This window comes from Mytilus californianus, unplaced genomic scaffold (genome assembly GCF_021869535.1).
Source record: "Mytilus californianus isolate M0D057914Y unplaced genomic scaffold, xbMytCali1.0.p SCAF_4, whole genome shotgun sequence".
NCBI classification, from domain to species: Eukaryota; Metazoa; Mollusca; class Bivalvia; order Mytilida; family Mytilidae; genus Mytilus; species Mytilus californianus.
Genome location: NW_026262690.1, coordinates 9,588,464 through 9,612,898, shown reverse-complemented (window position 1 = coordinate 9,612,898; position 24,435 = coordinate 9,588,464). Strand labels below are relative to the sequence as shown.

Below are 24,435 nucleotides of genomic sequence, written 5' to 3'. Positions count from 1 at the left end.
TTTCAACACCCCATTATTCTCTATTTTTCATTTTTGGCCTATTCTTCATATTTCTTGGCCTTTATTCTGCCCTCTTTGCCATTATTCTCTATTATGTAAACCCCATCCAGACCTTCATAAATAGATATGACAAATCGTGGTGTGAATCTTATAATGATGTATTTCACATTTGGTAATAGTGGTAAAAATTTAAATTAAACTTTCAGTGTTTAGAAGTGCAATATCATAAATATTAGACTGTGACATAAAAAGTTGAATAAAAATTGAATTTACATACAAGAAGAGTAACTCTTTGTATGATATTTTTTTGTAATAGACCAGCAACTTAGATAAATACTTACAAGCATCCCCTTTTCTGGAGATAGAAAATTTCACTACAAACAATGTTGGTTTAGAAATTTATTCCTATGTACATGTAGCAGGATCAATTCTGCTGGGGATTCAGGGACGCGGACAGGCAGCTTATATTAGCTAATTGCCCGGACTGACTGAAGATGGATACTAAATGTAATAACACTAAAGGAATAGTTAAAAGTCCATGAAACAAAAACAGTGTAACCAAAATATATCTTTTAATTCAAAATACAACTTGTAATATCAACTCCCATATTAAACGAATTGGAACAATAATATAAATGTAGGTATGTGGCAGATGCACTTATCTTAGTATTTGAGAAAGCTTGGCTTTTCTCAGATGGACTGGTAGCCAGTCCTTGAACAATTTAATAAAGTTAGCTTAATACTATATAAATAAATTTCAAATGTTCTAAAATTTGTTCATTAACATTTTTAAACTTTTCAAAACAAAATGAAGAAATTTCTCAATAATTAAATGTCTTTTCTAAACAAATTATAAATCCCAAAGTTGAATAAATGTGACTAATTTATAATGATTAAACATTAAATCAAATATTTAACAGTAAAAGTTAATAATAAGCCTGTTCAAGGGAGACCACAACACCAATCTGCTACAAAATTATAGATCCCAAAGTCGAATAAATATGATAAATTTGTAATGATTTAGCATTAGACAAAATATTAACAAATGTGAAATTTGGAGTTAGAAGGGGGAGCTAACTACCCACTCTGCTACACCTATATTTCTACTGGAGATAGAACATGGATTTTTTAAATGTGTAAAATCCCAAATTCTGGACTGCTGGATTTGTTTAGAATTGCTCATAGATTGAGTCCAAACCATGCAAACAATTTAAGCATAGTAGAAGACATCATAATTATTTGGACTAATAAGAAATGAAAATTAATCTCCATCAGTGCAATTATAGAAATTCCTAAATATAATGTAAGTTCAAATAGAAAAAAAAAATATTCTGGAATATAATTTCCTCTGCCCTGGAAGAAAAATTACAGTATTTGTTCATGAAGGAATAAAACTGATGATATCAATTACTCAACTTAGTAAAATATAATTTTAATTATCAGGTGAGGATCCAGGATTTTGAAAAAGAGGACCCCTGGCAAGACAATGATTGGAGTGGAATTTGTAACAATTATGTCTATATATTAACCACATATGCAGCTCCGTAAGGGTAGACCGTGCACCCTGGCCCCTAAATCAACTTCTGATTATTGATGATTATAGCTTTTAATCTTATTTTTATTTTTATATATCTTTATATCATGCTATCATATTTATGTGCAAACAACATATTTCAAAACAAAATTTAACTGCTTTAAACATAAAAGTTTGAATTTGGGTAATTATACATTATTTTATTTATGAAAGAGAGGCAAAGATATCAAAGGGACATTCAAAGTCATAAGTTAAAAATAAACTGACAACACCATGGCTAAAAAAGAAAAAGACCAACAGACAAACAACAGTATGCAAAACACAACGTAGAAAACTAAAGACTGAGCAACATGAACCCCACGAAAAACTGGGGGTGATCTTAGGTGCTTGGGAAGGGTAAGTAGATCCTACTCCAAAAATGCACCCATCATGTTGCTCATGTTAGTACAAACCCAGTAATAAGTCTAATTCAGTAGGTCATTTATTTATGTGTTAACAAGCTAAGTGAAACAACATTTTCGAGGGAAAACGACCCTGTGCTAACGGGAATCAAGGAATAAAGAACAGTTCCTTTATTTACACCTTGAAATGTACTCTTGAGTACAAACAAACCTGTGCAGCTGGGTAAGACCTAGGAGGGAGATCAACATGTAGATAAACCTGTGCAGCTGGGTAAGACCTAGGAGGGAGATCAACATGTAAATAAACCTGTGCAGCTGGGTAAGACCTAGGAGGGAGATCAACATGTAAATAAACCTGTGCAGTTTGGTAAGACCTAGGAGGGAGATCAACATGTAGATAAACCTGTGCAGCTGGTTAAGACCTAGGAGGGAGATCAACATGTAGATAAACCTGTGCAGCTGGGTAAGACCTAGGAGGGAGATCAACATGTAAATAAACCTGTGCAGCTGGGTAAGACCTAGGAGGGAGATCAACATGTAAATAAACCTGTGCAGTTTGGTAAGACCTAGGAGGGAGATCAACATGTAGATAAACCTGTGCAGCTGGGTAAGACCTAGGAGGGAGATCAACATGTAGATAAACCTGTGCAGCTGGGTAAGACCTAGGAGGGAGATCAACATGTAAATAAACCTGTGCAGCTGGGTAAGACCTAGGAGGGAGATCAACATGTAAATAAACCTGTGCAGCTGGGTAAGACCTAGGAGGGAGATCAACATGTAGATAAACCTGTGCAGCTGGGTAAGACCTAGGAGGGAGATCAACATGTAAATAAACCTGTACAGCTGGGTAAGACCTAGGAGGGAGATCAACATGTAAATAAACCTGTGCAGTTTGGTAAGACCTAGGAGGGAGATCAACATGTAGATAAACCTGTGCAGCTGGGTAAGACCTAGGAGGGAGATCAACATGTAGATAAACCTGTGCAGCTGGGTAAGACCTAGGAGGGAGATCAACATGTAAATAAACCTGTGCAGCTGGGTAAGACCTAGGAGGGAGATCAACATGTAAATAAACCTGTGCAGTTTGGTAAGACCTAGGAGGGAGATCAACATGTAGATAAACCTGTGCAGCTGGGTAAGACCTAGGAGGGAGATCAACATGTAGATAAACCTGTGCAGCTGGGTAAGACCTAGGAGGGAGATCAACATGTAAATAAACCTGTGCAGCTGGGTAAGACCTAGGAGGGAGATCAACATGTAAATAAACCTGTGCAGCTGGGTAAGACCTAGGAGGGAGATCAACATGTAGATAAACCTGTGCAGCTGGGTAAGACCTAGGAGGGAGATCAACATGTAAATAAACCTGTACAGCTGGGTAAGACCTAGGAGGGAGATCAACATGTAAATAAACCTGTGCAGTTTGGTAAGACCTAGGAGGGAGATCAACATGTAGATAAACCTGTGCAGCTGGGTAAGACCTAGGAGGGAGATCAACATGTAGATAAACCTGTGCAGCTGGGTAAGACCTAGGAGGGAGATCAACATGTAAATAAACCTGTGCAGCTGGGTAAGACCTAGGAGGGAGATCAACATGTAAATAAACCTGTGCAGCTGGGTAAGACCTAGGAGGGAGATCAACATGTAGATAAACCTGTGCAGCTGGGTAAGACCTAGGAGGGAGATCAACATGTAAATAAACCTGTGCAGCTGGGTAAGACCTAGGAGGGAGATCAACATGTAGATAAACCTGTGCAGCTGGGTAAGACCTAGGAGGGAGATCAACATGTAGATAAATAAAAGTCATAGGCAAGGAACAGAAGCATGGACATACAGATATTGACATATTCAAATCACATAGCTGTATAGTAGCAAAAATCTAAGATTTTATAGGTAAGTGCATTCTTTCATAAGTTGGGTTTAGATCCTTTATTTTGCTAGTTTTTGATAAATGAAGTGTTTAATTTTAGATTTCTCAGTGGTCCATTTGGACGTCTTGTGTACTGGGTAATGGATATTGTGGTGATGGACTTAAAAATCGTACAAGATCTGTAACTACGCCTGCTGAATGTCAAGGCCAGCCATGTCCAGAACTGTTCAACAGTACAGTATGTTACGGACCCTGTTGTAAACAAGATTGTTTGGTGTCACAGTGGTCAAAATGGGGTCTGTGTTCATCTGATTGTGGTACTGGGATCAGGTAGTATTTAAAAAAAACTTACTGACTACTTCAAAAAAAGAATCTGTCATTTTGGAAATTTTAGTTTTATTTTTTTTAAAACTGAACTGAGTCCAAATTAATGAAAAACTTGTAACTAATAGTGGTTAACTTTTCATGGTTTCATTAAAACAGCAAAATTCATGAAAATTTATTTACTATTTTGGTTTATAAATATTGATGAATTTTGCTGTTTTACAGTATATACCCTTGCATATTATATATTGTTTGATATCAGTATTTATTTTATAAAATTTCATGTTTCACAATCTGACCTTTTTGAAAAAATTATTCACTGCAAATTAAGTATTCAATGATTAACTCTTTTGTCAGTAATTACAAAGATGAGTCTGTTGCAATTTACTATAAACAATATGAGGAAAAGTATTGTGTTTAAAGATTTGGGGCCATAAAATAGACTATTGATGCCTTTCAATACTTAAATATAAGATATTATTCTGTTTTCTAAATTCTACTGCAACTGAAAGAAAATATCTTTATATCAGACATTGTATGATATAATACATGGCATCTGCATTTGTGTGTACAATATCAGACCATCAATGATGGAATTGATGCCCTGAAATTTGTGGTGCTATTCAATTAAAGATAATGTTACATTGGACCATTTGAATTATTTTTTATTTATCTTTTAATCATAAACAGTGTGAGAAAGAGAACAGTTGAAACACAAAATACCTGTGGGGGAGAATCTTGTCCAGAACTTCTAGAAAACACTGTGTGCAATGTTACCATGGTGATAGACTGTCAGATGTCCCAGTGGGAATCATGGTCAGATTGCAGTAACAACTGTGGTGTAGGAAGTGCTTTCAGATCTAGAAAACTTTTAACCCCTGCATACTGTGGAGGTCAGCAGTGTCAAAATATGACCTTGAGAGATGTCAAGTCCTGTGAGAGTTACAATGCAAGTGTTGATTGTGTGGTAGGTATTTGATAATAATGACAATAATAGTAATATATAAGTCTCTGTTTAAAAAGTGATATACAATTAATTTAGAAAAACATCTACACTCAGATATATTCATGCATAAAGTACAAAAACGAAAGATACATAAAAGGTGTATCTGCTTAATATGGGCTTTTACGGGTAAAGATTAAGTTGAGGTAAGGAATGCATTTGTCTCAATGAAAACATAAAATAAAAATGTCAAAAAACAAACAGAAATAAAACAAACATTATGACATCTGTTATTAAAGTGCTTTCAATATCCAATGAGACTGAAAAATATAGATTGACACCTTCCCCTAATGATGAACCTCTCGCAACATACTGAGCCATAAAACTACGTCTATTAGGTTTTACCCATAATGTAGGAACCTCAAGGATGACTGGTTAATAAAGATTTCAATGGATTTCTCCTGTTTGGCAGTAATAAGACATATGCAAGAGAGAAAAAATTAAATCTGGTTGATACATGTATGAAAACCCAGCAAATATCAATCAGAATGGTGACATTAAATTCAATGTAAAATATAAAAAGATTGTACCACTCCTCTGTCCAATAAAGAACTCTTGCAGAAACAATTTAAAGGTCCATAGGATGTGCATTTTAAAGCATAACTTTAGATAAAGCAAACAAAAGTCAATCATTCATTCAATCAACAGAAATGCGTCCAGCAAAATTAGTCAGGTTTAACTAAGAATGCAAGGTAACTTCAAATTCCTGGTTTCAAAATTGGATCTGAAAATAGTATATAATGTTCTAATACTACAATCCTTTTGTTTTTTGTGTATTGGTGGCTGGGTAGGTGAATGTATGGATTCATGACCAAATTCCTATTTCAAATGAATTTGTAAAACCTACTTTGTTGAGTGAAATAATTTTTTTTTTTTTAAATTTTCATTTTTCATAAAATTGAGAATGGAAATGGGGAATGTGTTAAAGAGACAACAACCCGACCATAGAGCAGACAACAGCCGAAGGCCACCAATGGGTCTTCAATGCAGCGAGAAACTCCCGCACCCGGAGGCGTCCTTCAGCTGGCCCCATAACAAATATGTATACTAGTTCAGTGATAATGGACGTCATACTGAACTCATGTTTTTTTTAATAGTTTTCTTTATTCAAGGAAGGCATATTAAGAAAAAGATAAAATTTGAAATAAGGAATTTTTTTCATCAGTAACTCTATACATTACACTAGCTTTGTAATCAGTAACTCTATACATTACACTAGCTTTGTAATCAGTAACTCTATACATTACACTAGCTTTGTAATCAGTAACCCTATATATTACACTAGCTTTGTAATCAGTAACTCTATACATTACACTAGCTTTGTAATCAGTAACTCTATATATTACACTCCTTAAAAAGAATTACAACTGTGTAAATTGGTTCATGTATCATATTCTCAAAACAAAACAAAATATTTTCAAGACAACATATGCATACCTGCCAACATTTCAAAATGCCCATGGGGGTTTTGTGTGCAAGATGGTTCTTATAGTCCTACAAAACCTTCAAGGGGACCTTCAAATGTATTTGAATGTTGTTTTTTTTTTGCTTCTTCATACTTTTACAAACCTATAGCCATTGTAAATTGATTGTTTTGTTTAAAATTGTGGACAAAGTTGCTCTTTCAAAATTTCCATTTGGGAGCTTTCATGGGGGAAATCCCCTGCAAATAGTGACAGTTGGCAGGTATGCATATGTGTACATTGTATTCAAAGGATTTATATTGTAATCATTTTTGTCTGGACAAAAGAAAACATTTTATACAATGGTTTAGGAAGATGAATTGGAATTATGATTTCAATCTCCAGATGGTTTTTTTATGTCACAAATGTTTGTATTGTGCTGAAGATTTACAATTTGAAATAATGGTTTATAAGAATATTTAATGTTTTTATGTGTGAAATACTGACTGCATGAATTACTGTCTTTTGGAATAAAAATACATATGAAAAATCCAGGCATTAAGTATTTATGTTTAATGTTTTGTTCTTTTCTGTTGTTTAATAAATCAAGAACTTTACATTTTAACTTAATAAAACATTACAAAGCATTATAATTTCAAAAAATTTGAAAGCAAGATTCCAATGATTATATGGAAAACACTGTAGAATATTATCAAATAATGCATAAAACTTTGAATAAGAAAGCAACCTTAACAGAAAAGGCAACTTTTTTTTCCTGATTTTATTGTTATTAATTCATAACTGATAATAAATAAACAAGTATGATGTGGGGAATAAAATTTGGTCAACTTATTTTCTCCATGCCTATCTGGCATTAAAGTATTATGCTAAAGAGGTAAGTTTGACTGCAGAATGTTTTCATAATATAAAGCCACATATTGTCCAAATAGGGATGTTTAATCTTATGTTTCATGTAAGGGGGATACACCTTTCTGCACATTAAAGTGCTGACAGTCTTCAATAACACTCTTTTCAAGTGGGAGTCCAGTTTCCAACCCTTCGTCCAGGTATTATAATTGTTAATTTATTCTTGTCTTGAATAAGCATGAAATATTTGTAAATGGTTCTTTAGCAAACCACAATCAAACATAATAAACTTTAACTTATACTTATATGAAAAAGAATAAGTTTACCTTAAGGTCATGAATATAGATTTAATGATTGGGAATTTTAGGGTGATTGTATACATTACTGTTATATCGGCATCCAGTATAGAAACTGAACAATTTACAACAATCCAAGTTTGTATGGGACAGTTATGTCCCCTGCTTACAGTGAGTCTGAACATTTGTCCTGCCTTGTACATGTACCAAGACTAAATCACACATACCTTCACAATCCCTATTTTGCACAAGGTGTGAATATATTGAATACAGCTTTTAAATTATTCAAAAATTATTTTTTGTACAGCTTTACTGAATAATTTAATTTTGGATGTAACATATCTTCTGATTGGCTGAAAGTTTTTTGTCTTTCAGCTCATAGACATAAGTTTGTCATGTGACCGTGACATCATCAACGTTTTTTCATGATTTACTCCGTAAATATGGAATTTTAAATTAAAATATAAGGAATGACTGGAATATTTTTTCTGTCTATTTGAAATAACCTCAAAAATGTGGTGCACACTTTTAGATAACCCGCTACTCTGGTTATTCTGTGTGCACCACATTGTTAACACAGTTGTATTGACTCTTCCTTTCAGGTTTACATAATAAAAAGTTTTTTGTGAATAAATGTTAATATGTATGTAAAATCAAACGTCAAATTAGTGGAGTTTTAATTTAATGAATGTTGGCTTCTTATAAAGTCCTTAATATTTTCAGGATTGAAATATGTCCTGATTTTAGCTTTTGTTTACATACAGTGTATTTGGTTTGATGAATTCAGCATAGTAAATAATCTCAGCACATTTTAGCATGCAAGCCTTACATGTTTTACTTATATATAGATGGATGAATGGCAGCCTTGGGAAGACTGTATTAGAGATTGCAGTAAAGGCATACAAATCCGTAAACGGAACATCAAAGTAAATCCACAGTGCCAAGGGGCTACATGTAAATCATCTATTGTAAGTATCAAAGTAAATCCACAGTGCCATGGGGCCACATGTAAATCATCTATTGTAAGTATCAAAGTAAATACACAGGGCCATGGGGCCACATGTAAATCATCTATTGTAAGTATCAAAGTAAATCCACAGGGTCATGGGGCCACATGTAAATCATCTATTGTAAGTATCCAAGTAAATCCACAGGGCCATGGGGCCACATGTAAATCATCTATTGTAAGTATCAAAGTAAATCCACAGGGCCATGGGGCCACATGTATATCATCTATTGTAAGTATCAAAGTAAATCCACAGGGCCATGGGGCCACATGTATATCATCTATTGTAAGTATCAAAGTAAATCCACAGGGCCATGGGGCCACATGTAAATCATCTATTGTAAGTATCAAAGTAAATCCACAGGGCCATGGGGCCACATGTATATCATCTATTGTAAGTATCAAAGTAAATCCACAGGGCCATGGCGCCACATGTAAATCATCTATTGTAAGTATCAAAGTAAATCCACAGGGCCATGGGGCCACATGTAAATCATCTATTGTAAGTATCAAAGTAAATCCACAATGCCATGGGGCCACATGTAAATCATCTATTGTAAGTATCAAAGTAAATCCACAGGGCCATGGGGCCACATGTAAATCATCTATTGTAAGTATCAAAGTAAATCCACAGGACCAGTGGGCCACATGTAAATCATCTATTGTAAGTATCAAAGTAAATCCACAGAGCCATGGGGCCACATGTAAATCATATATTGTAAGTATCAAAGTAAATCCACAGGGCCATGGGGCCACATGTAAATCATCTATTGTAAGTATCAAAGTAAATCCACAGTGTCATGGGGCCACATGTAAATCATCTATTGTAAGTATCAAAGTAAATCCACAGAGCCATGGGGCCACATGTACATCATCTATTGTAAGTATCAAAGTAAATCCACAGTGCCATGGGGCCACATGTATATCATCTATTGTAAGTATCAAAGTAAATCCACAGGGCCATGGGGCCACATGTAAATCATCTATTGTAAGTATCAATGTAAATCCACAGTGCCATGGGGCCACATGTAAATCATCTATTGTAAGTATCAAAGTAAATCCACAGGGCCATGGGGCCACATGTAAATCATCTATTGTAAGTATCAAAGTAAATCCACAGTGCCATGGGGCCACATGTAATCATCTGATATATAATATGTATACCGCATGAACAGTGTGAAAAAAATTGCAACAGACAAAACATCAATATGTATGTTTAGATATAGCACTGATGAATACTTTTCTGTCTGCCTGTGGTAGAAAGGTGGTGGTGGGGGGGGGGGGGGGGGTGCATTAAGTTTTCAGGTCTGTGTGTTCCTGCCCATTTTGTATCTGGATTAAGTTTGGTTTAAGGTACATATGTAGTTAACCATGAAGTTGTGTCCACAGCAACTTGAAACTAAGTTCACTTTCAAAATTATAAAGTTTAATTTTATAAATACATGCCAGATTTTTCATTTCACAGAACATAAAACTTTGATTGTGTGAGTGATGCATGGTGCCCTATTGACATATATTCTTTTGAAAAATATGTTTAAAGAATTTCTGTTTTGGTTTTATTAACTGGGATTTCCGCAGGAAAAATCCAGATATTAGATTGGTAAAGTACAGCAGGCAGGTGGGTGGCTGCCAACAGTTTTTGTGCAGTTAATTATGAACCATTCAACCAATGCTTTTGAAATTTTATTATGTTGTTCCTGATGACAAAACAGAGGTCATGTTCAAAATTGATGATTTTCACTTTTACCGTTCAGGAGTTAAGGTCCTTGATCTATTGGAAAATAGCACTTTATGTTTGTTTCCGTGCAATTACTTATGAACCACTTGACCAATGCTTTTAAAATGAAATATGTTGTTACTGACAAAAAAATGGAGGTCAAGTTCAATATTGATGATTTTCACTTCTGCTGTCCAGGAGTTATGGATCTCAACAGATGGGAAAATAGACATAGAATGAGGCAGGTCAAAATATCCTGATGGCTCCTTTCAAAATACAGAAAACCCTGTTTTCCTGTCAATTTGACCACTCATTCCATGTTAATTATCTAGTGGTTGGTGTTTATGCCTTATCTTAGAATGGTGAAAACAAATAACAATCCGTTTTGAAGCATTTTATTCAAGATCAAACTATTTATTCCATGTGTCTGATATACTATGTATAGTGCATAAACAGATTGAATGTAACTAAACATGTTTTGACGGATGGATGTTAAAATGCCCAGATATGTTTCAACCATATTCAGGATAAGAAGATGTTGATGTGATACAATTATGGACAAAACTTCACAATTTTTTGTCACCTTAGACGTAAAACAATTATTTGTTACCTTGATAGATACTTCTCTCCACATACATTAATACTCATGTTAATACACATTTTAAAAGTACATGTAGTGATGTGTATACAAAGTAACCCCAATCATTTCATCTTGCCAATGATATATTGCAATAACTATTTATTTTTTATCACATGAAACCTGCTATGTCATGTTTAGCATGAAAAACAAAATTATTACATTCATATCCTTGAAAACATACTAATTCTTATTGGCACTTTTTAACTTCCAATTGATTGTCCTGCTGGATAGAGGGTACCAGAGGTCCTTTCTTATTTGGTAACATCTGGGAAATAATTCATTAAACAAAATATATATTCCTCAGAATTATTTAGGATCAGACACCGCCTTGTTTACTAGACCGGATAATTGTATGAAGGTGTCTATTAAAAAATAATTCACGTACTTTTAAGAAATTGCATTTATAAAGTTTACTTTATGTATTATTGAGATGTGACAAATAGGAACTTAATAAAGGTATATTGATGTCTGTAGAAAAAGGTAGAGAGTGTTACATATTGATGTTTTAAATAAGCACTTATAAATCCATTCTTAGACAATATATATACTTTTTATTTTATGTGGTGTTAATTAGTATTGAACAAAAATTATATATTAAGGGGTCAGTTAAATATCAAATCAAAGATACACATTATCATGATGAAAATATTGTTTATTAAACCTCTACAAAACTTTGTCTCAGTGACCTTCAAAAATATGAAAATAATTTGAGCACTGGCTTATGTATTGTAAGAATGTACACACAATATTTTTTGCTAAAATTATTTTTTTTCTTCAAAGCTGAATTGCTTAGTATGAATTTTACTATTTTTATTATTTGTTTTTAAAATTAAAAAGTTGAAATACATTAAAAAGGCTGTACACTGTATTTGGTTTAAAATAATAATAATAGATAAAGATATATGTATAATTACTACAAACTACATCTGTTACCTAGAAAGATTTTATCAATGTTGAGAAACTTAATGACATAAAGGAGTTAACCAGTTCAAATAATCATTGACCAATTTAATTTTAAAGGATTGATTATTAAATTAATTCTTTCTGTTATATTAATTCACATAATAATATGAGTATATAATTGAGTTCTTATTTATGTTGGCACATTGGCGTAATACTACCATTTGAGAAATAAGTGTTAGTATGAACTTTATTATGATTTATGTATAGCTAGCTTTCTTCATTTATAATAGAAAATAGAAACAAGGAATAAATTGATTCTGGAATAATTTTGAACTCTGTTATTGTATCATTTGTTGTTTTTTTTCTATCAAAGTTTGATTTGACCTGACACTATTTAGGTAGTTTGACATTATTTCAGTTATTCGAATGTATTTGTTACTATTTATAGGATTGGCAGCATTGTCATGAACCATGTAAATATCCTGACTACTGTAACCAAGGCGTATGTGGATGTCCAGAGGGCATGAACCTAGCTACTGATGGTATCTCATGTAACCCTATCTATTGTCCACCAATACCTGTCTTACAGTACTGTCCACCTAACAGATATTACTTGTCAAGCTGCAAATATCCTGTGTTTAATGCCTGTACCTATGTAAGTAAATTAACTATACTAGGACTGTTTGAAGGGACAGAATACAGGCTTAGAGGAGATGACTGTCAAGGTAATGTCAAACACTCAGTACACTTTTGCTGTCCCTTTTGTTAATTATGACACAGCAGTAACATTTTTGTCCCCTGCCTGTGGCTTTGTAGGGGACAGAAATACCGGATGTTCATCCTTTTAGTCTTGTAAGGGCTCTCACGTGTATAATTTTTGCCAGATATTTATGATATTTATATGAAAGGTTTTTATCAGCAATGTATTTGACAATTTCGTAAAAAATCAACTATTCTCAAAAGAGTTTTAAAAATTCACATAGAAAGCCATCTCGTTTCAAGATATTGAATGATAAACAAGAAAATTACTAATTAAAGGTTGGGAAAATAGTTAGCATGTAATTTGGAAATTGCAATCTTACTTTGAACTTTTACTAAATAAGATATCATGTATTGCCTATGAGATATCTGATAAAGTTAATAAGATATGTAATAAAGTAAATAAAATATCTTATATACTTTTACAGATATTTTATAAACTATAATTGATATCTCATAAAATACTTGTTTAAATATATCTTTAAAAAGATATAAGTTATCTTATAAACTATATAAGATATCTTATTTAGTTTAAAAGACATCTTATAAAGTTAATAAAATATCTTATAAAGTTGATAAGATATCTCATTTACTTCATCAGATATCTTGAAATTGAATAGATATAAACACGGCTTGCCAAAAGTGGTGATTTATTATTGGCTAATGAGTTGTTGAAGATATTTTCTCAATTTACATGTATTATGATTGAACATAAAATGAATTGAACGTTCATTCCTCAGTTATAAACAAATAATTATACCCCCCCTTAAAAAAAGTGGGGGTATACTGTTTTACCTCTGTCTGTCCATCCATACGTCAGTCCGTCAGTCCGTCCATCCGTCCCATGAATATTTTTCGTCACATTTTTCTCAGGAACTACAATACAAGGATTTCTGAAATTTGGTTTCAGGGTTTATATAAGTCCGCTATACCGTGTGATGCGCTTTCAGATTCATCACTCAACAACTTCCTGTTTACCGAAACACTTGTATCATTTTACACATGATAACCAAGTTGAAAATTTTGGTCACATTTTTCTCAGGAACTACAATACAAGGATTTCTGAAATTTAGTTTCAGGGTTTATATAAGTGCGCTATACTGTGTGATGTGTTTTCAGATTCATCACTCAACAACTTCCTGTTTACCGAACACTTGTATCATTTTACACACGATAGCCAATTTGGAAATTTTGGTCACATTTTTCTCAGGAACTACAATACAAGGATTTCTGAAATTTGGTTTCAGGGTTTATATGAGTCAGCTGTACCGTGTGATGCGTTTTCAGATTCATCACTCAACAACTTCATGTTTACCTTCTACTTTTAGCGGGGCGGGGATATCATTAGTGAGCAGTAGCTCACAGATTAACTTGATTGTACACTTTTCTTTATTTGCAGAGTTACAATTCAACATGCATACCAGTTTGCAAAGGGGATTGGACTATAATTTCTCAACCAGACAATATAAATTATGTCACCTGTCAAAAGGACTCCAAATGGTCCACACCCAAAATCTTCTGTAGTCCTTTTAACAACCCACCAACAGATGTAAGTATACCTGAATTTTATAAGTGGCCAAATTTTCTTCTTTAATTATGAAGATATTTAATAAACCAGAAGGATGCATTAAAGCAATAGATTTTTATGCCCCCGCCGCTAGGTGAATGGGGCATTAAGTGTTACCCTTGTCCGTCTGTACTTACGTCTGTCTGTACGTATGTACGTCCCAAAATTGATTTCCGATTTCTAACTTTAGTTTGCCTCAACCAAATTTTATGAAGCTTATACACAATGCTTACTACCATAAAACACAGATCAAGTTCAAATTTTGGTGGTGTCACTTTTACAGTTATCTGGTTTTCTGGTTATGTCCCTTTATAATGTTATATGCAAATAGGGGCATCATCTGTGTCCCATGGACACATTCTCCATTTATTTAACTGGATTTCAGTGAAACTTTCTTTGGAAAAATACACAATCTTCAGTTTTTAAAAAGACATATTAGCTGTCAAATTCCTATTCACCTATTTTACTCAAATTCTCTTATTTGATTTACAATATACTAAAAAGTATAGCAAAATTACAAAAAGTCCAAAAGAAACAATTAACATGGCATGGACTCATTATGATGTATCAGCAAATTGTGTGTATTTAAGACTAGACACCATTTAATTGACCATCAAGATGGACTCCCAAGAATGCTGATTACCTTTGATCTGATTGAAACATAAATATAAAATATGAGTGCACAGTAAAGAACGTGCAATCCTTTAATAATGATATTCAAATGAGGTTCAATTATTGACTTGCAAGCTTATAATTCATCAGCAATGATTTTGAGCTTATTTTTACAGAATTGAACAGACTGCTTCAATAGAAAATTATAATTTTAAAATTCCCCAATTATAAATGTTTTAAACAACCTTGTTTAAACCTTTAAAGGTATAAACATATTTACACTTTTGGTATTTAGCTGAATTTTGTCTTTTAATGACCTTAGATCTGCTCCGAATAACCTTCTGACTTCAAGCAACAATCACTTTTTAATTGTGACATCAAACTTTTTAAATTGTGATGTCAAATTTTACAGGAACTTGTGTGATTTTACGTAATGGCGGACAAATTTGCATACAAGTGTAAATACGTCTATGTGTACCTCTCTTTTAATTTTTTTAATTAATTTTGAAAAATTTCGAATACATAACATGGGAGTAAAAATGTATGTGAACAGATGTTGATCTAGCATTTTAGGTTGGGGTGCAAATTTCTGATCTCTCCTGGTTCGTCAGCTGTAAAAAGAAGAAACTTTATCCTATAAATATTGTTATTGTGTATGTTAAGCAGCATAGAACAGAAAATAAGAGATACCTGTATTAACCAAACATTTCTGAATTGGATTACAAAACTACAGAACATTTCTTTGGACCAAGTTTTACTATCATCTTGCTTATTATTTGACATAAAAAGACTATGCATGTTGTAAAATTATATATTTTTGAATTGTAGATTAACATAGACATTTCTAAGACTAAGATTCCTGAGAATACTGATGCTGGTTACTGTATTTACATGAAAACTGTTGATGATGTCTACGATAGCCATGTATATACAATCATCAGTGATGTCTCTAACAGATTCCAAATAATAGAACACAGACTTTGTCTTACAGTCAAGGCTAACTTTGAAGATCAACCAAATAAGTAAGTTGTTATTTGGCAATTTTCCACTTATTTCCACTTTTAATACAAGACTTTTTCTTGCAGATGTTAAACTACTTCAGTATACTTGTTGAGTCATTATTCGAGGCCCTGTCCCCCTATGTCATGCTCCAGCAACTTCGAATTTAATGTAGCTGTCCATCAGATTATCTTTTTTCAAAATTTTTTTACTCAGGTAAGACATATCTCTATGTCAACGGTTTATGTGGATAGGCTTTAATCATGAAGTTTTTGTCTCACTTGCAAGTATTGTCGTAGAATGAGAGTCATAGGAATCACACTCCAGCAGCAGTGGTTTATGTGGATAGGCTTTAATCATGAAGTTTTTGTCTCACTTGCAAGTATTGTCGTAGAATGAGAGCCATAGGAATCACACTCCAGCAGCAGTGGTTTATGTGGATAGGCTTTAATCATGAAGTTTTTGTCTCACTTGCAAGTATTGTCGTAGAATGAGAGCCATAGGAATCACACTCCAGCAGCAGTGGTTTATGTGGATAGGCTTTAATCATGAAGTTTTTGTCCCACTTGCAAGTATTGTCGTAGAATGAGAGCCATAGGAATCACACTCCAGCAGCAGTGGTTTATGTGGATAGGCTTTAATTATGAAGTTTTTTTCTGACTTGCAAGTATTGTCGTAGAATGAGAGCCATAGGCATCACACTCCAGCAGCAGTGGTTTATGTGGATAAGCTTTAATCATGAAGTGTTTGTCTCACTTGCGAGTATTGTCGTAGAATGAGAGCCATAGGAATCACACTCCAGCAGCAGTGGTTTATGTGGATAGGCTTTAATCATGAAGTGTTTGTCTCACTTGCAAGTATTGTCGTAGAATGAGAGCCATAGGAATCACACTCCAGCAGCAGTGGCGACATAAACTATTTGTATAAAGCTTTATAATTCAGAAGCTAAAATGCTTCATACCTTGTATGCAGATACCTTATGTTACGAAATTACCTTCAGTCATATGCTCATTGTCCTTGACCTCATTTTCATGGTTCAGTGACTGCCTGAAAAAAAATTTAGTTTTTTTAAAAAGTGAAATACTCTCTTATTATGAGTAATCGGATAACTATATTTGGTATATGGGTTCATTGCAATTTCTACATGTCTGTCAGGTAAGGTTCACCTGACCTAGACCTCATTTCATGGATCCGTGATCAAGGTTAAAGTTACGTGGTCAAGTCTGTATCTCAGATGTTATAAGCAGTATATCAACTATATTTAACTGCCTTGGTGGTCTTGTGGTTCAGCATTTTCACCTCGAGTGCGGAGGTCGTTGGTTTCAACCCCTGCCGATCAAACCAGACACGGCATTAACGAGTAAGAGCAAAGACTGGTCGGCTCAGAGTGTCCAGTTGTGGTAATATGTCTTCCAGCGGACTGTTATCTTATGAACTAGCACGTTAAAATCCGGCTCAGCGTGTCGGTCTAGTACAAAGCAGCGTTAATATTCATATTACATTAACATGTTCTCGTCCTGAATATGCATATAAATTTGCCGCTGGACAATAAGTAGCCTTTCATCATCATCATCAACAATTATATTTGGTATATGAAATGATTGTAAGGTGTACATGTCTGACTGGCAGGAATCATCTGACCTTGACCTCATTATCAAGGTTCATTGAATAATGTTTAGTTTTTGTTGTTTGGTCTATTTCTCAGATAATATAAGTAAAAGGTCAAGTATATTTGGAGTATGGAATAATTGTAATGTGTACATGTTTGTCTGGCATGCAGGTTTCATATGACCTTGACTTTATTTTCATGGTTCATCAGATTTCATAAGATTTTGTGGTCTGATCTGTTTCTCAAGTATTATAATAGATAGGACCACTATATCTGTTGTATGGATTGATTGTCACAAATGTATATGACTGTCTGGCAGGGTACATTTGACAGTGACTTCATTTTCATGGATCATTGATAATGTTAAGTTTATATGTGATACTTGTAGTAAAACATTCACTTTACAGACTTTCAACATGAATTCAATCATAAGTAAAACAGGTGAGACATTTCAGGGTGTGCACTCTTGTTTTGATACTTGAGTTTAGTTACTTTGATAGGAGCAAATAATAACAGTACAAAATTAAAGTACCATCAAAATAGGATTTTTTTTTAAACTACAAAAATAAATGAATCCACAGTATATATAAAGTGTCAAACAGACAGCTTAGAAATATTCCACTTTTTATCATGACACAAAACTTCCATTAAATTGTTTGGTTATTATTTTGCACACAGATACACGTTATTCACACAGTATAGATAGGGATTATAGTTTTTTTTAACACACAGACTAAACATTATAGAGGATAATATTTTATGATCAATCAGTAATATCATATACAGTATTGGATGACATTTAACTTCCTGAAGATACACTTTATAATGTTGTCATGTATTTCTTTATTTCCCCAGGTGGAGTATAACAATTAGAACCACGGATTTAGACAAAGCCTTCTTTGACAAAATATTTGAGTTTGAAATTTTGAATACAAATGACCCTCCAAAGGCAGCTTATGTATGTATACATTTAGATATATGGAAACATAAACAATTGATCTGAATTTGTTATCTAAGTTTACTTGGAAGCAGTAAAAAGATTATTTGAAACAAAAAATAATTGTGTAAATGTGAAATAATGATTAGGTTTTTTACTTGATGTATTTTTTTTATTCAATAGTTCTACAAAATAATGTTAAAGAAAATGTATTGCTGTTTATTGAAAATTAGTTGTGTTGTCATAATCAAAAGGAGTCTTCAAAGTTTCTTGACATATTTTTTATTGCTTCAAACACATTTTGCTCAAAAGATGTAAATATTTTGGTAGATATATTCCATTGTTAGGTTAATTGCCTTCTGATAGGGATATTAAAGGATTCAATGATTTTTTTTCAATTCAGATTTCTCCACTGTTTATAAGTATTTATGAAGTAGTATATGAGAGAGAAAAAATGAAATGACAAAAGTGTTTTTAATTCGAGAAATGTTCTAAAATATTTTATTCTTAAATAGATTTACAGCTAAGATAGGGGACCAGTATTTCTTTTAAATGATTAAAAAGATATGAAGAGACATTTTTTAGATTTATTCCTCCATTTCAGCTGACTCCTGATACAATACCTGAGAATAGTATGATTAATACGAGGGTTGGCTGTTTTTCTGGTGTGGATGATGACCCAAATCAAACATTGTCCTTTCTCCTTGTTAACTCTAATTACAAGATGTTTGCAACATACATTGAGAATGGACAAACATGCTTAAAGGTAACACACTCATTCATAAATTTAAATACTCTACAGGTAAGAGAATATTGTATGAGAGCAGTTGTCCACTGAAAATAATGATGGAATACAGTCACTCAATCCACACCTTCAAGAATCAGTTGCAGGAGACCAACCTGCATTGAGAACAATTTCAATTGAATTAAGAAATAATTCATGCACACCATAGATTTGTTGGAAATTTTTAAGAATCTTATATTTTGTTTCATCATGTTGAAATCATGCATTCTCTGGTTAATACTTAGTTTATCTTTATCTTCCACAAATTCATTATCATCTCTAACTTTTTGTAGGTCGCCAAAGACTCTAAAGTAAAGTGTCCAACAGAAGGCGGAACATATTGTTTGTTAAACAGAGAGAAACGTAAGAAAAGGACTGTTACAGTTATGGCCAGAGATGATGGTAATCCTAGAGAGAAGGCTTATTTTGACATAAATATACATCTATCTGATGTTAATGACAAACCAACAGAAGTTGTACTGGAGCCTTCTGATATCCTCGAGGGGGTTCAACCAGGTGTGTAATCCATGAATTATGACAATACATTTCTTTTTTTAATTTTAATTTGATCTATTAGGTACAATACCACCAAATCATAGTACGTCACATCCGGTTTCATATGAAAAAGAATTGGAAAAAAATATTCCCTTAAATTTGACAGTTGTAGGAAGTTAACCCTGCATTTCATTGCAGAAAAAATATTTCTGAGTCATAAACATATATCTTGGGTGTTGTAAAGCACCATTCTTTTTTTATTTGATGTTTCTATAAAATATTTTGGATACTTGAGGTTACATGGTTACTAAAGCTTGTAAACAGGAAAAAAGGGGTGAAAATTTGATAGGTTAACTTCCAGTGATGGTTATTATCTTATATGCTATGAAATAACATGTGAAATTTTGTCTGTATTACTAGACAGGATTAAACTTTACTCATACCAAGTATTTCTTTATCTGAAACAACGGTACATTCTGTACAATTTTTTGAAAAGTGCCAGTTTAACAAAGACTAATAGGGGAAAAACAATGGTGGTATTACTCCTATTATTGGCCCCTGAAATTTTAGATTCTTGTGCCCAACCTAAACATATTTAAGGTAATCATATAGTTGTTCCTACATATGCATTATCAACTACTGAATTAGATTCTGAGATGGAAATTCAGTTTTTCACTTATTCCAACTGTAAAGAATTTTGTTTTTACCTTTTTCTTAATGGTCCAAACAGATCAAAAAAAAATATGTATTGAATTTGTTTAAGGAATGAGTAAATATATGTAATTTTGTTCTGAATTGATCACTCATTGGTGTGTGTTTCAGGAAATGAACTTGTTGCTATTGTAACAAAAGACGAGGATGTTGACCAGTCACACACCTACGAACTGATAAATGACCTCAGTGGTGTATTTGCTATTAAAGATGGGAAGCTGATAGCATCTAGAAGTTTTGACTATGAAACAGAAAAGTTAACAGAATTTACGATTGAAGTGAAATCCACAGATAATGGAGAAAACCCTTTGTCTGTAAGTAGGAGGCTATTCTGAAAATTCTCAGTGTACAGTATTTACAAGACACTCAAGTATAAGTACAACGTTACAACACATAATAAATGGACCTCTAGTATTATTATTCAACCAAAGAATCAATACTCTAGTCAAAGCATGGAAAATGACAAACATAATCAGGACCATTTCTTAGGACTTTGTTTAAACTGCTTTTATTGGTCAACAGATTGTGTTTTTTTTTGGATTCAAAGTCTGTAGTAGGTCTCTCAAAAGTGAATAAATTTCTATGGGTGGTCGGGGTAAAAAAAGTGCCTTCCCAGGGTGGACATAGTATTTTGTGGAGCAGCTCTAGTGGCATTAATGAACTCTTATATATTTAATTCTCTAACAGATTTTTGTCTCGCCTTGACGGAGTCAAAAAGCGAGACATAGGTATGCTGTTGACGGCGACGGTGATGGCAGCGGCGGCATCAACAATTTATTAGTTTGTGATTAGGTCTAGTTCATGGTGAACCACTAGTGGTAGGTCAATGATATTTGGTATGCAGTTGTATTAGAATTGGCACATCTCATTACCATGGAGATTATTTGGCGCCGCCCCCTCAGTCAAGGTCTATTGACTTTGAAACTTTTCATAGTTTACATGTATTAGTTTGTGATTAGGTCAATTTATGGGGAACCACTAGTGGTAGGTCAATGGTATTTGGTATGCAGTTGTATAAGCATTGGCATATCTCATTTCCATGGAGATTATTTGGCTCCGCCCCTTTAGTCATGGTCTATAGACTTTGAAAATTTGCTAAGTTAACATGTATTAGTTTGTGATTAGGTCAGTTCAAGGGGAACCATTAGTGGTAGGCCATTGTTAATTGGTGTTCAGTTGTATAAGCATTAGCACATCTCATTTCCATGGAGAATATTTGGCCCTGCCCCCTCAGTCATGATCTATTTACTTTGAAACTTTTGCTTAGTTTACATGTATTAGTTTGTGATTAGATCAGTTTAAGATGAACTGCTAATGTTAAGTCAATGATATTTGGTCTGAAAATTTATTGGCATTTGCAAGTATCGTTTCCATGGAGATTACTTAGCCCCACCCCTGATCATGGTTCATTGACTTTGAAACTTTTACATAGTTTACAAGTTAATGTTTGTGTTTAGCTTTGTTTAAAGGGAATGACTTATGATAAGTCAATGGTATTTGGTATGCAGTTGTATTAGCATTGGCACATCTCATTCCATGGAGATTGTTTAGCCATGTACCTTCAGTCATGGTTCATCGACTTTGAATATTTGCATAACTTACATGTTTAAGTATTGCTATTTTAATTTCAACATTTGCATTATCAAAATTACAAAAAGGCAAGACATATCTGTGTTAACAGTTTATTGTGTTTTCCTTTTGTAAACCATGAACTAGCCTGTATTGGTACAAGGGGGAGCAGGGGAATATATGTAAACTCTGATTACAGGGAACAGAAGTTGAACTTTACAAGTTCATATTTTTTTGCATTTCCAATAATATATTTTATTACTGTTCTTCTTAAGCAATGATATAATGATATTTATTTGTATTTTGTTCTGGTTAAGGTAATATGGCCTATGTTCACATTTTACTTCCGGGAAGCAGGATTGTATGTGTTATATCAAAACATATACCAGGTTGTTTGATGGTTGAAAAACGATGAAAACTGTTGTTAATTTTTATGTATGCATATTTTATTTTTTTTGTTCAATAGTTTTGATACGACTGCAAAAAATTTGCGTTCGTATAACGCTATCAAGTTGGCATCGTTGTCGTTGTCAGCATCGTCGTCATCCAAAGACACATTTGGTTTCCGGACAATATCTTTAGTTTAAGTGAATGGATCTCTATGAAATTTTACCAGAAGGTTCAATACCACAAAAAGAAGGTTGGGATTGATTTTGGGGGTTATGGTACCAACAGTTTAGGAATTAGGGGCCGAAAAAGGGCCAAAAACAAGCATTTTTGTAGTTTCCGGACAATAACTTGTGTGTAAGTGTATGGATCTCTCTGAAATTGTACCACAAGGTTCCATATCACAAAGGGAAGGTTGGGATTGAGTTTGGAGGTAATTGCTCCAAACGTTTAGAAATTAGGTGCAAAAAAAGGGACAAAAACAAGCATTTTTCTAGTTTCTAGACAATAACTTGTGTTAAAGTTTATGGAACTTTCTGAAATTGTACATTTTTCCTGAAAAGAAAATAATCTTCAAAATTTCAAAATAAATTGGGAGGGGGGGGGGGGGGGATTTTTTTTTTAAATTTTTTTTTTGGGGGTTCATATTTTTTTCTTTCAAAATTTTTGAACTTTTTTTTTTGGGAGGGTTGTTATTGATACTGATATGGCATGAGATACACACCAAACCGTGTGTAAATTATTATATATAACAGATTAACTAAGTATTGTTCAACAGCACAGTATTGTGCAATAGCGTGTGTGATATGCTGAATCTAACCATGTTGTTAGATTTTGGATATCAGACCATACTAGGTAAATTAAATGTCCCATTTCAAATTTTTAAGATCTTTGACCACATTTATTTTGTGTCAGAAACCTATATTATGTCAAAAATTTGATCATTGATATTTACAGTAAGCTTTGTAGTCTGGTTCATCAGATGAACATAAAATTCTTAGTTTTGTTGTTTAAGGTAATATCTGCTATAAAGTTCAAGATCCAGGACATGGATGAGGTTCCATATGCACTTCAGGTTACTGCAGAAAATGCTCCGTTGTCATATGAAAATGATAAACCTAAAGTCCGAGAGAATGCAAACGGTAAACTGTTATTTTACTACATGTCTAATTAAAATTATAATATTCCTTTTCTCCATAACAATATCTTTGGATTATTTTGTTGTGTAAATCTACACCAAATCCTATTAATTATTTTCTCTATTTAATTGGAAATAGCTAAAATTGTTAAATAGATATAAGAAGAAGTGGTATGAGTGCCAATGAGACAACTCGCCATCCAAGTCAAAATTTATAAAAGTAAACCATTATAGGTCAAAGTACAGTCTTCAACACGTAGCCTTGGCTCACATTGAACAGCAAGCTATAAAAGGCCCCAAAAATTACTAGTGTAAAACCATTCAAACGGGAAAACCAACGGTCTAATCTATATAAAAAACGAGAAACGAGAAACACTTATGAACCACATCAACAAACGACAACTACTGAACATCAGATTCCTGACTTAGGACAGGTGCAAACAATTGCAGCGAGTTTAAACATTTTAATGGTACCAAACCTTCACCCTTTTTCTGAAACAATAGTGTAACATCACAACATAGAAAGACATACTATAAAATATCAACTGAAATGGCTTAACTCAATCAAAGGACATATTAACACCAGTGAACATACACTGAACAAATAAATTTGACCTATGATACAATGTAAATACAAAATAAAATAAATAAACTAAGGGAAGAATAATAAAAGTAACATGTTATACTGCTATGAATGTTAAACAATTTAAGAAAAACAATATGCGCGAACAAAAATATCAGCCATTTGCAATTACTTTAAACACAGGTAAATGAAAATGGTTGTTTGAATCCCTTGATAATAGTTTGTAAATTGGTACCATGCATTCAATGTTGAAAAAAATTATGCTGTAAACAGTATATGTGCATGATATTAATAATGTAGTCCAAATGTTACATTAATTTGTGT

The 24,435-nt window shown here is 33.2% G+C and overlaps 1 protein-coding gene across 1 annotated transcript; it reads left to right on the top strand.

Moving 5' to 3' along the window:
* Positions 1-8,448: 8,448 nt before the first annotated feature.
* Positions 8,449-23,564, top strand: LOC127699173 (protocadherin gamma-C4-like). The gene is made up of 9 exons (XM_052202909.1): positions 8,449-8,663; positions 12,410-12,616; positions 14,120-14,269; positions 15,728-15,921; positions 18,363-18,465; positions 19,049-19,210; positions 19,522-19,744; positions 20,546-20,748; positions 23,406-23,564. The coding sequence occupies exons 1-9, from the start codon at positions 8,544-8,546 to the stop codon at positions 23,562-23,564; spliced, it is 1,521 nt and encodes a 506-aa protein (XP_052058869.1). The 5' UTR covers positions 8,449-8,543.
* The last annotated feature ends 871 nt before the right edge of the window (positions 23,565-24,435 follow it).